Below are 13,120 nucleotides of genomic sequence, written 5' to 3' on the forward strand. Positions count from 1 at the left end.
CCACAGGCAAAAAAGTCTTAAGTCTATGGGCACAGGGTTGCTTCGGTTGTGTCTGAGTCTTTGTGAGCCTGTAGACTGTGGCCTGCTGGGCTTCTCTGTCAGGGAGCAGGGTTCTTCAGGCAATATTGGAGCATATTGGCCAATACTGGTTGCCATACCCTTCTAGAGCACTATATTTCTTGCTGTCCTAGCTGCCAACTCCCCTGAGTACCTGGTGCTGCCAGAACCCCTGCAACCCAAGCAGCTGCACCACCTCCACTCCTGGCCCTCACAGGGGCAAAACCAAGTCCTCCAGGGCAGACTCATGAGCAAACCCCAGTGGATGACCCACATGCAGAGGTGGAAATAAAACCACAATTAAAACCCAGGGGCAAGGTGGCTAAGGAAGAAGACCCAAAACCTTCCCACCAGCTGTACAAGTTGCAGATTAAATCCACACAATCCACTAGACAGAATCTGTGTCTACGGAATATACAAAAGATCATTGAGAGTACCCACAAAAGAAAATGCACTAGTTCTGATAGCTGTGGACATTGGAGGCAAGAACACATAGGAGCAGGACCAGATTAGAATCTGAGCTGCCCCCACAGCAGGTCCAGAGATGAGCACAGTGTTGGAGGACATCCTAGGCAGGTGAGGTGCACTGTGACTCCCATTGAGGGAAAGGACTCTGACAGCAGTAACTCAAGAAAAACATTTATTATTCTTATGTTTTGACTTGTTGTGTAAATTCTTTTGGATCTTTTTTCTTTGTTTTTCCTCCACCACCACCGCCCCCCACCTTTCTGTTGTAGTTGTAAATTTAATTGGCACTGTGAAATCTAATTAAGCTTTTGAGATTTTTTTTCTTTTTCTATGTCACATTTTTTATTGTTGTTATAAACCTCTGCCTCTACACTGGGCTTTTGCAGTTCTTTGGAGTTTCCCCCCACCCCCACTTTTTTTCTTCTTTTCTCTTCTTTTCAATTTTAATTTTTTAAACCTATTATTATTATTATTTTCTATATTTATTCCTTTCTTTGCTTTTCCTACTATTCTTTTCTCCTTGCAGTTAATCTTGAAAGTATATAAATCTTCTTCATATACCTCTATTTAACTTTGCATATCTATTTTTTCTTTCTTTTCTTTCTTTCCTTTTCTCTCAACATATTTGTTAGTTTTATTTTTATTGCTTTATTCCCCAATTGGCACCTTGCCTTAGTTTTGTTTTCCAGTTTGTGCTTTAGTTAGTTTTGTTCTCATAGATAATAATTTTTTATTTCCTTTGTTCACAGGGTCAGTCTACTCTATTTTTGTTGGACTGATTTGACTTTGCTTATGGGTATATATGTATATGTGTATATTCTATTATTTTAATTATTACTTGCCTGATTTTGTAACTGCCATTTGTCTGAGGTTCATCTATGGTTTCTCGTTTTCAGATATTTGCTTTAATCTCACTTAATGCCATAACAAACCACTTATGGAAACTTTATTCCTGACCAGAGATCAAGCGTTGAGCCTTTGGAGTGGGAGCACTGACTACAAGACCCTAGACTACCAGAGAACTAACCATAGGAAGTACCAAATAGTGAGAACTCACACAAAGGAAACCACTTGAATACACTACCCAGCATCACCCAACCACTAGGGAGCACCCTGTGCAGGATGCCTCATCTAAACAGCAAACAAAACAAAAGTACACACCCAATTATCAGCAGACAGGATTGACAGGATTACCACCTCTCAGCCTTGCCCATCAGAGGAAAAACAAACAAACAAGAAAAACTCAGCACAAATGTCACCCTATACAAAGCTTACACAAACTACTGGACCAACATTAGGAGGGCAGAAACCAAAAGGAAGAAAGAATTAAACCTTGAAACCTGGGAAAAGGAGACCTCAAACACAATACAATAATGAAAAGGCGGAGAAATACTATACAAATGAAGGAACAAACTAGAAACACAGAAGTCCAAATAAATGAAGAGGAAATAGGCAAACTATCTGGGAAAGAATTCAGAACAATGATAGTAAAGATGATCAAAAACCTTGAAAACAAAATGGAGAAAATGCAAGAATCAATTAACAAAGACCTAGAAGAATTAAAGAATAAACATACAGAGACAAGCAACACAATTACATAAATTAAAAATACTCTAGAAGGAATCAATAGCAGATTATCTGAAGCAGAAGAATGAATCAATGAATTAGAAGATAAAATGGTGGAAATAACTTCTGAAGAGAAGAATAAAGTAAAAAGAATGAAAAGAACTGAGGATAGTCTCAGAGACCTCTGGGACAATATCAAATGCACCAACATTTGAATTATAGAGGGCCCAGAAGAAGAAGAGGAAAAGAAAGAGTATGAGAAAATTTTTTTAAGAGATTATAGTTGAAAATTTCCCCAACATGGCAAGGGAAATAGTCAATCAAGTCCAAGAGGCACAAAGAGTCCCATATAAATAAACCTGAGGAGAAACACCCCAGACACATACTAACCAAACTAACAAGACTAAACACAAAGAAAGTATATTAAAAGCAACATAGGAGAAGCAACAAGTAACGAACAAGGGACACCCCATACACTTAACAGCTGATCTTTCAGCAGAAACTCTGCAGGCCAGAAGGGAATGGCAGAATATATTTAAGTATTGAAAGGGAAAAATCTACAACCAAGATTACGGTACCCAGCAAGGATCTTATTCAGAATTGATGGAGAAATAAAAAGGTTTTCAGACAAGCAAAAGTTGAGAGAATTCAGTACCACCAAACCAGATTTACAACAATATTAAAGGGACTTATATAGTCAAGAAATACAAGAGAATAAAAAAGATCTACAAAATAAACCCAAAACAATTAAGAAAATGGCAATGGGAACATATATATCAATAATTACTTTAAATGTAAATGGAGTAAATGCTTCAACCAAAAGACACAGATTGGCTGAATGGATACAAAAACAAGACCCATATATATGCTGTCTACAAGAAACTCACTTCAGACCTAAAAACATATAGACTGAAAGTGAAAGGATGGGAAATTATATTCCATACAAAAGGGAAGCAAAAGAAACCTGTAGTAGCAGTCCTCATATCAGACAAAATAGACCTTAAAATAAGGAAGATTACAAGAGATAAGGAAGGACACTACATAACGATCAGGGGATCAATCCAAGAGAAAAATGTAATGATTGTAAATATCTATGCACACAACATAGGAGCACCTCAATACATAAGACAAACACTAATAGACATAAAAGGAGAAAATGATAGTAACACAATACTAGCAGGAGACTTTAACACCCCCTCACACCAATGGACAAACCAAAAAAACAGAAAATTTTTAAGGAAACACAAGTTTTAAATGATACATTAGATGAGATATATTTCATTGATATCTTTAGGACTTTCCATCCAAATGCAGAAGGCTAGAGCAGCAGCAGCAGCATACCTTCTTCTTAAGTGCACATGGAACATTCTCCAGGATAGACCACATCTTGGGTCATAAGTCAAACCTCAGTAAATCTAAGAAAATTGAAGTTATATCAAGCATCTTCTCTGAATAGAATGCTATGAGACAAGATATCAATTACAAGAAAAAAAATTGTAAGAAACACAAACACATAGAGATTAAACAACATGTTTCTAAATAACCAATAGGTTACTGAAGAAATCAAAAGGGAAATAAAAAAATTTCTAGAAACAAACGACAATGAAAACATGACAACTCAAAACCTATGGGAAGCAGCAAAAGCAGTTCTAAGAGAGAAGTTTATAGCAATACAATACTACCACAAGAAAGAAGAAAAACATTGAGTAGACAACCTAACTTTACACCTAGAACAACTGGAAAAAGAAGAATTAAGCCCCCAAATTAGTAGAAGAAATCATAAAGATCCAAGCAGAAATAAATGAAAAAGAAATGAAAGAAACAACAGTAAAAATTAATAAAACTGAAAGCTGGTTCTTTGAGAAGATAAACAAAATTGACAAACCTTTAGCCAGACTCATCAAGAAAAAAAAGAGAAAAGAATCATATCAACAAAATTGGAAATGAAAAAGGAGAGGTTACGACAGACAAAGCAGAAATACAAAGGATTTTTAAGAGATTATAGTTGGAAATTTCCCCAACATGGCAAAAGAAATAGTCAATCAAGTCCAAGAGGCACAAAGAGTCCCATACAGGATAAACCTGAGGAGAAACACCCCAGACACATAATAATCAAGCTAGCAAGACTAAACACAAAGAAAGTATATTAAAGCAAAAACAGATACAAATAGATACAAAAATCCTCAACAAAATTTTAGCAAACAGAATTTAGCAACCTCAGAAAGCTCATACACCATGATCAAGTTGGGTTTATTCTAGGGATGCAAGGATTCTTCAATATATGAAAATCAATCAATGTGGTACATCATGTTAACAAATTGAAAGATAAAAACTATATGATAATCTCAACAGATGCAGAAAAAAGACTTTGACAAAATTCAGCACCCATTTCTGATTAAAACTCCTCAAAAAAATGGGCAGAGAAGGAATCTACCTCAACACAGTAAAGGCCATATATATCAATCTACAGCAAAAATTATTCTCAATGGTGAAAAACTGAAAGCATTCCCCCTAAGATCAGGAACAAGACAAGGGTGTTCACTTTCACTGCTATTATTCAACATAGTTCTGGAAGTCCTAGCTACAGCCATCAGAGAAGAAAAACAAATAAAAAGAATTCAGATTGGAAAAGAAGAATTAAAGTTCTCACTGTTTGCAGATGACATGATGCTGTACATAGAAAACCCTAAAGATAGTATCAGAAAATTACTAGAGCTAATCAGTGAATTTAGCAAAGTTGCAGGATACAAAATCAATACGCAGAAATCATTTGAATTTCTGTATACTAACAACAAAAAATCAGAAAGAGAAATTAAGGAATCAACCCCATTCACCACTGCAACTTAAATAATTAAATATCTAGGAATAAACATACCTAAAGAGACAAAAGAACTGTACACAGAAAATTATAAGACACTAATGAAAGAAATCAAAGACAAAATAAACAGATGGACAGATATTCTGTGTTCCTTGGTAGGAAGAATCAATATTGTAAAAATGACTGTATTACCAAATGCAATCTACATGTTCAATGTGATCCCTATGAAATACCAAAGGCATTTTTCACAGAACTAGAACAAAAAATTTCACAATTCATATGGAAACACAAAAGACCCCAAGTAGTCAAAGCAATCTTGAGAAAGAAGAATGGACCTGGGAATCAACCTTCCTGACTTCAGATTATATTGCAAAGATACCATCATCAAAACAGTATGGTATTGGCACAAAAACAGAAATATAGACCAATGGAATAAGATAGAAAGGCAAGAAATAAACCCATGCACATATGGGTACCTCATTTTTGACAAAGGAGGCAAGAATATACAATGGGACAAAGACAGCCTCTTCAATAAACAGTTCAGGGAAAACTGGACAGCTACATGTGAAAGAATGAAATTAGGAAACTTCTTAATACCAAACACAAAGGTAAACTCAAAATGGATTAAAAACCTAAATGTAAGAACAGAAACTATAAAACTCTTTGTGGAAAACATAGGCAGAACACTTGATGACATAAATCAAAGCAAGATCTTCTATGACTCACTTCCTACAGTAACAGAAATAAAAACAAAAGTATACAAGTGGGTTCTGATTAAACTTAAAAGCTTTTGCACAGCAAAGGAAACTACAAGCAAGGTGAAAAGACAGTCCTCAGAGTGGGAGAAAATAATAAACAGCAAATTAAACAACTGACAAAGGATTAATTCCCAAAATATACAAGCAGCTCATACAACTCAATGCCAGAAAAACAAACAAACCCAATCAAAAAGTGGGAGAAAGACCTAAACAGACATTTTTCCAAAGAAGACATCTAGATGGCTAACAAACACATGAAAAGATGCTCAACATCGCTTACTATTAGAGAAATGCAAATCAAAACTATAATGAGATATCACCTCACTCCAGTCAGAATGGCCATCATCAAAAAGTCTACAAACAATAAATGCTGGAGAGGGTGTGGAGAAAAGGGAATGTTTTTGCACTGTTGGTAGGAATGTAAATTGATACAGCCACTATGGAAGACAGTATGGAGATTCCTTAAAAAACTAGGATAAAACCACCATATGATCCAGCAATCCCAGTCCTAGGCATATATCCTGAGGAAACCAAAATTGGAAAAGACACATGTGTCCCACTGTTCATTATAGCACTATTTACAATAGCCAGAACATGGAAGCAACCTAGATGTCCATCGACAGATGAATGGATTAAGAAGTTGTTGTACATATACACAATGGAATATTACTCAACCATAAAAGGAACACATTTGAGTCAGTTCTGATGAGGTGGATGAACGTGGAACCTATTATACAGAGTGAAGTGAGTCAGAAATAGAAATATATATCATATTCTAACATATATACAGAATCTAGAAAAATGGTACTGAAGAATTTATTAACAGGACAGCAGTGGAGAAACAGACATAGAGAATAGACTTATGGACATGGGGAGAGGGGAGGAGAGGGTGAGATGTATGCAGAGTAACATTTGGAAACTTACACTACCATATGTAAAATAGATAGCCAATGGGAATTTGCTGTATGGCTCAGGAAACTCAAACAGGGGCTCTGTATCAATCTAGAGGAGTGGGATCGGGTGGGAGATGGGAGGGAGGTTCAAAAGGGAGGGGATATATGTATACCTATGGCTGATTCACATTGAGGTTTGACAGAAAACAACAGATTTCTGTAAAGCAATGATCCTTTAATAAAAAAAGAAATTGAAAAAGGCTGGAATCTGGGTGTAGATTCAAAACTGGTTCTTTAAGTAGTCCCTTATCTGCCACAGGTTTAATTTCAGAGGTGACCTTTGAGAGCATGTGGAGCCGAGAAGCAGTTTAAATTATCCAGTTCTATTGTTTTCAATTTCTTTTACAGATGAAAATTATGTACATTTAATTATTTTGAGTTATATATAAAAATTTAAAACTTCAATACTTGTAAAATTATTTGTGGAATTCATTTTAATCAAAATGTAAATGGAAGTATTATATGCAAACTATGACAAAGCAAAAAACAAGAAAATGCTGGAGCTTCCAAAGGTGTTCTGAGGGCAAGCTGTAGGGAATATAGGCATGGGTGTTAACTAGACTGAGAGGGAGATAAAGGGGTATGTGTGCATGCTAAGTAGTTTCAGTTATCTCTAACCTCATAGACTATAGCCTCACCAGGCTCCTCTGTCCATGGAGTTCTCCAGGCAAGAATACTGGAGTGGGTAGCCATTCCCTTCTCCAGGATCTTCCTGACCCAGGGATCAAACCAGGGCCTCCTGCATTGCAGGTGGATTTTTTGCCATCCAAGCCATCAGGGAAGCCCAGAAAGGAGTATATCTTCACCAAACTTTGGTACTCAGAACTTTTTTTCTTGGTATAGACCTCCATGTAAAAACTTAAAAGAAACTGTCTTTTCCTTTCTGGGTGTTTCTTGTCTGCAATGAGCAACAACAGTGGCATAGAGTGTTAAAAGAAAAAATTATAATTCTGATTAGGAAATCTAATTCAGGATTTGAACGCTTCCAGGATCAGAAACAGGTGTACAATTAATCAGCAAGACTAATCCATGTCCCACTGAGAAATTTTACTTACTAAAGTCATTATTGAATTTATCCATTAATTCATCAAATACCAAGCAGTCTTCAAAGCCCTAAAACAAGAAAAAATGGGAAAAAATGAACTGGAAATAATAAATACTTCATTTAGCAATTTTGAATAGACTTTTCATTGGAGGTATAATTCACAGGATATTTGTACCCTAAACTAGTATGTAACAGCTGAATAGTCACACGTGGTATTAAATTCTGATTAAAAATGCCATTAACAGCATGTTTGATGGTTTTGTCTTTGCCCAGTTTATTCATTTACATATATATCAGTTCAATTCAATTCAGTTCATTTTAGTCTCTCAGTCGTGTCCGACTCTTTGTGACCCCATGGACTGCAGCATGCCAGGCCTCCTTGTCCATCACCAACACTCAGAGTTTACTCAAACTCACATCCATTGACCCGATGCCATCCAGCCAACTCATCCTCTGTCGTTCCCTTCTCCTTCTCCTTCTGCCTTCAATCTTTCTCAGCATCAGGATCTTTTCCAATGAGTCAGTTCTTCACATCAGGTGGCCAAAGTATTGGAGTTTCAGCTTCAGCATCAGTCCTTCCAATGATTATTCAGGACTGATTTCCTTTAGGATGGACTGGTTGGATCTCCTTGCTGTCCAAGGGACTCTCAAGAGTCTTCTCCAACACAGCAGTTCAAAAGCATCAATTCTTTGGTGCTCAGCTTTCTTTATAGTCCTACTCTCACATCCATACATGACTACTGGAAAAACCATAGATTTGACTAGACAGACCTTTGTTGGTAAAGTAATGTCTGTTTTTTAAAAAGCTGTCTAGGTTGGTCATAGCTTTTCTTCCAAGAAGCAAGTGTCTTTTAAAATCATGGCTGCAGTCACTATCTGCAGTGATTTTGGAGTCCCACTATTTCCCCATCTATTTCCTATGAAGTGATGGGACTGGATGCCATGATCTTAGTTTTCTGAATGTTGAGTTTTAAGCCAACTTTTTCACTCTCCTCTTTCACTTTCATCAAGAGGCTCTTAACTTCTTCGCTTTCTGCCGTAAGTGTGGTGTCATCTGCATATATGAGGTTATTGATATTTCTCCCGGCAATCTTGATTCCAGCTTGTGCTTCATTCAGTCCAGCATTTCTCATGATGTACTCTGCATATAAGTTAAATAAGCACGATGACAATATACAGCCTTGATGTACTCCTTTCCAGATTTGGAAACATGTTGTTCCATGTCCAGTTCTAACTCTTGCTTCTTGACCTGCATACTGATTTCTCAAGAGGCAGGTCAGGTGGTCTGGTATTCCCATCTCTTTCAGAATTTTCCACAGTTTATTGTGATCCACACAGTCAAAGGCTTTGGCATAGTCGATAAAGCAGAAATAGATGTTTTTCTGGAACTCTCTTGCTTTTTCCATGATCCAGCGGATGTTGGCAATTTGATCTCTGGTTTCTCTGCCTTTTCTAAATCCAGCTGGAAATTCATGTTTCACGTACGGTTGAAGCCTGGCTTGGAGGATTTTGAGCATTACTTTGCTAGCATGTGAGATGAATCCAAGTGTGTGGTAGTATATGCAGATATAGATATAAATTTAGAATATCAAAATTTTAGATTAAGTTGTAATTTTGACAATTCTGTTGCCTCTTAAAGATGCAAAAATAATTATATTGTTCTACCATGAGCATTAGAATAATATTTAAACTATTTAGGGATTTAAGATTCACATTTAGAGCAATTTAATGACAGTATAGAACTCTCATATGAATTCATTTCCCATAAGTCAAAATTAAAGCAAATTTCTAATCAACAAATCCACAAAATTAGTAAGGTACTCTGCTAAGTGCAGTAGGGAGAAGAAAATAGAAAGCTATGTTTCCTGTATTCTAGGAAATCAAACTATGGTTTTAAGATCATATATAAATATCTAAAGGTTAAGAAATAAAATATTTCTGTATCAATTACACATATCAATATTATACTAGAGGCAAATAAATTTATCAATTATATAGGCTGTTAATGCTATAGGAATATAGAGATAAGAGATATCATATAGTGATGAGACAATACTCTTAAATTCTTTAATTAATTCATTTATTCCTGGAGAATTCCTACGAGATAGGTCTTATTAAAATCTGAATTTTGAGGGGGGGAGGCTCAAGAAGAAAGGGATGTATATGTAAATATGGCTGATTTGTGTTGACCACCACAACATTGTACAGCAATTATTGCCCCCCCCAAAAAAGCTTGTTAAAAAAAAAACAAGAAATAATAAAGCAAAAAGTATTAAAAATAAAAATCTAAATTTTACAGATAAGGAGTAAAATTAGTTGCGTGAGAACATATTCTAATAAATCATGAAGCCAGGCTTTGAACAAAGGAGTTCTAATGCCAGAGTCCACACATGCATCCACTGCTAAAATTGATGTGTTTTTTAGTTTTAAAAAAAATTGGAGTATAGCTGACTTACAATATTTTACTTGTTTCAGATATACAACTTAGTGATTTCATATTTTTATAGATTATACTCCATACAAAGTTATAAAATATAGGCTATATACTGTGTACCGTGTATTACAGTTTGTACCTCATAATCCCCTTTTTCTTTCTTGCCTCTCCCCCTCCCCTTCTACCCACTGGTAACCACTAGTTTGTTTTCTGTATTTGTGAGTCTGTTTCTGTTTTGTTATATTCATTTACTTGCTTTATATTTTAGATTCCACATATAAATGAAAGCAAACAGAATTTGTCTTTCTTTGTCTGACTTATTTCACTAACCATAATACTATACAGGTTCATCCATGTTGCTGCAAATTGCAAAATTTCGTTCTTTCTTATGGTTGAATCATATATACATACCACTACTTTTTTATCCATTCATTTGTTGATGGACACTTGGGTTGTTTCCACATCTTGGCTACTGTAAACAATGGGGTGCATATATCTTTTTGAAGTAGCATTTTCATTTTCTTTGGATATATACCATGAGTGGAATTACTGGATCATGTGGTAGTTCAGGTTTTAATTTTTTGAGGAACCTCCATACGATTTGCCATAGTAGTTGCACTAATTTACATTCCCACAAACAGGGTACTAGAATTCTTGTTCTCTAGATCCTTGACACACATGTTTGTTGTTGTCTTCTTAATGATAGCCACTGTAGCAAATATGAGGTGATATCTCATGGTGGTTTTGATTTGCATTTCCCTAATGAACAGTGAATGGCAACCCACTCCAGTACTTTTACCTGGAAAATTCCATGGATGGAGGAGCCTGTAGGCTGCAGTCCATGGGATCGTGAAGAGTCGGACACGACTGGGCAACTTCACTTTCATTTTTAACTTTCATGCATTGGAGAAGGAAATGGCAACCCACTCCAGTGTCCTTGCCTGGAGAATCCCAGGGACGGGGGAGCCTGGTAGGTTGCCGTCTATGGGGTCGCACAGAGTCGGACACGACTGAAGGGACTTAGCAGCAGCAGCAGCAGCAGCAATGAACAGTGATATTGAACATTTTTTCATATGCCTGTTGGCTATCTGTATGTCGTCTCTGGAAAAATTCCTATTCAGTTCTTCTGCCCATTTTTGAGATCTGGTTGTTTGTTTCTTTGACATTGAGTTATATAAGTTTAATATATTTTTGGATATCAACCCCTTATCAGACATTACATTTGCAAAGACCAAATTATTCAAATGCAGCTAATTTTGTTCTTTTTGGATTTGATTAAGGTCTCCCATCCAGTAGGTTGCATTTTCCATTTGTTGATGGTTTCTACAATTTTGTTTAACTTTCTCTTGTTCAGTCATGTATCACTCTTTGTGACACCATGGACTGTAGCACACCAGGCTTCCCTGTCCTTCACTATCTCCCACAGTTTGCTCAGACTCATGTCCATTGAGTTGATGATGCCATCCACCCATCTCATCCTCTGTTGTCCCCTTCTTCTCCTGCCCTCAATCTGTCCCAGAATCAGAGTCTTTTCCAAAGAGTCAGTTCTTCACATCAGGTAGCCAAAGTATTGGAACTTCAACTTCATCATCAGTCCTTCCAATGAATATTCAGGGTTGATTTTCTTTAGAATTGACTGGTTGGATCTCCTTGATGTCCCAGGGACTCTCAAAAGAGTCTTATCCAGCTTTCACCATCTCTATGAAATTATGTGAAAGTTACCTATCCTGGTCTTGAAGGTATGTTCTGTGATGTCTTATTCAGTCTGCATGCACCTAGTGGCTTTGGTGGGAGAGCATATATGAAGTGAGCATGGGCCACACTTTCCCTTAGGGTGCGCTGGCAACCACCTCCTTGGTGAGAGACAGGACTGGTTTCAGAGGGACTAAAGCCAGATCCAGGTGCAGCCAGGACTTCTCCATGGGAGAAGGGAGGAAGGGAGGAAGAAAGCTCAGGGTCCTCCTACTCTGCTAACTTGATCCCACCTCCCGTTATGTTTTGTAAAACAAATATTTACCACTAATTAGATGAAAACATAATTGATTATACTCAACTCACAAGTTATTTGTTCTTGGAATACATTCTATAAACCAAAACAATATAAGACTATGGTTATAAAACTATAATGCTAAGTCTGCTAAGTAACTTCAGTCCTGTCCGACTCTGTGCGACCCCATAGACGGCAGCCCACCAGGCTCCCCCATCCCTGGGATTCTCCAGGCAAGAACACTGGAGTGGGTTGACATTTCCTTCTCCAATGCACGAAAGTGAAAAGTCAAAGTGAAGTCACTCAGTCGTGTCTGACACTCAGTGACCCCATGGACTGCAGCCTACCAGGCTTCTCCATCCATGGGATTTTCCAGGCAAGAGTACTAGAGTGGGGTGCCATTGCCTTCTCCGATAAAACTATAATATTAGTAAACAAACACAATGCACATAAAATAATTGTTTGTCTAGACAATTATTTTAGAATTCCTTAAATTAACATTCAATATTTGAACAGTATTCCTTTCCTGATATATTGTTCTAGCCAGAATGGTAAAATTTCCATAGAAGCAGTAGTGTTCAATGTCTACTCTGTTTTATCATTCTATTTAACTCTATTAATTGTGTTTTCCTTTCCTGTGGAATGAAAAAGCAGAGGGGGAAAGAAAAGATAATTGGGGATATTTTTCTTTCTTCTTTTCTAATTTTTGGTTGCACCCCATAGCTTGTGGGACCTTAGTTCTTGAACCAGGGGTCAAGCCCACCTCCCCTGCACTGGAAGGCAGAGTCTTAACCACTGGACCATCAGTGATGTCCCTGGGATATTTTTCTTTTTTGATACTAACATTATAATCTCAAGAAAAAATATACTTTAAAAATGAAGTGTTGGAGACTTCCCTGATGGTCCAGTGGCTAATATTCCATGCTCCCAACGTAGGGGGCTTGCATTCGATCCCTGGTCAGGGAACTAGATCTCACATGCCGTGACTAAGAATTTGCATTTCACAACTAAGACCTGGCACAGCCAAAGAAACA

The 13,120-nt window shown here is 36.9% G+C and overlaps 1 protein-coding gene across 3 annotated transcripts in view; it reads right to left on the minus strand.

Moving 5' to 3' along the window:
- Nucleotides 1–13,120, minus strand: part of KMO (kynurenine 3-monooxygenase) — a 66,772-nt gene that overhangs the window by 9,099 nt on the left and 44,553 nt on the right. For all 3 annotated transcript variants that reach the window (XM_068985922.1, XM_068985921.1, XM_068985923.1), the window contains one exon: nucleotides 7,676–7,733. In XM_068985922.1, coding sequence (XP_068842023.1) covers nucleotides 7,676–7,733 — 58 coding nt within the window. The remainder of the gene's footprint in view (nucleotides 1–7,675; nucleotides 7,734–13,120) is intronic.

This window comes from Capricornis sumatraensis, chromosome 14 (assembly GCF_032405125.1).
Source record: "Capricornis sumatraensis isolate serow.1 chromosome 14, serow.2, whole genome shotgun sequence".
Classification (NCBI taxonomy): Eukaryota; Metazoa; Chordata; class Mammalia; order Artiodactyla; family Bovidae; genus Capricornis; species Capricornis sumatraensis.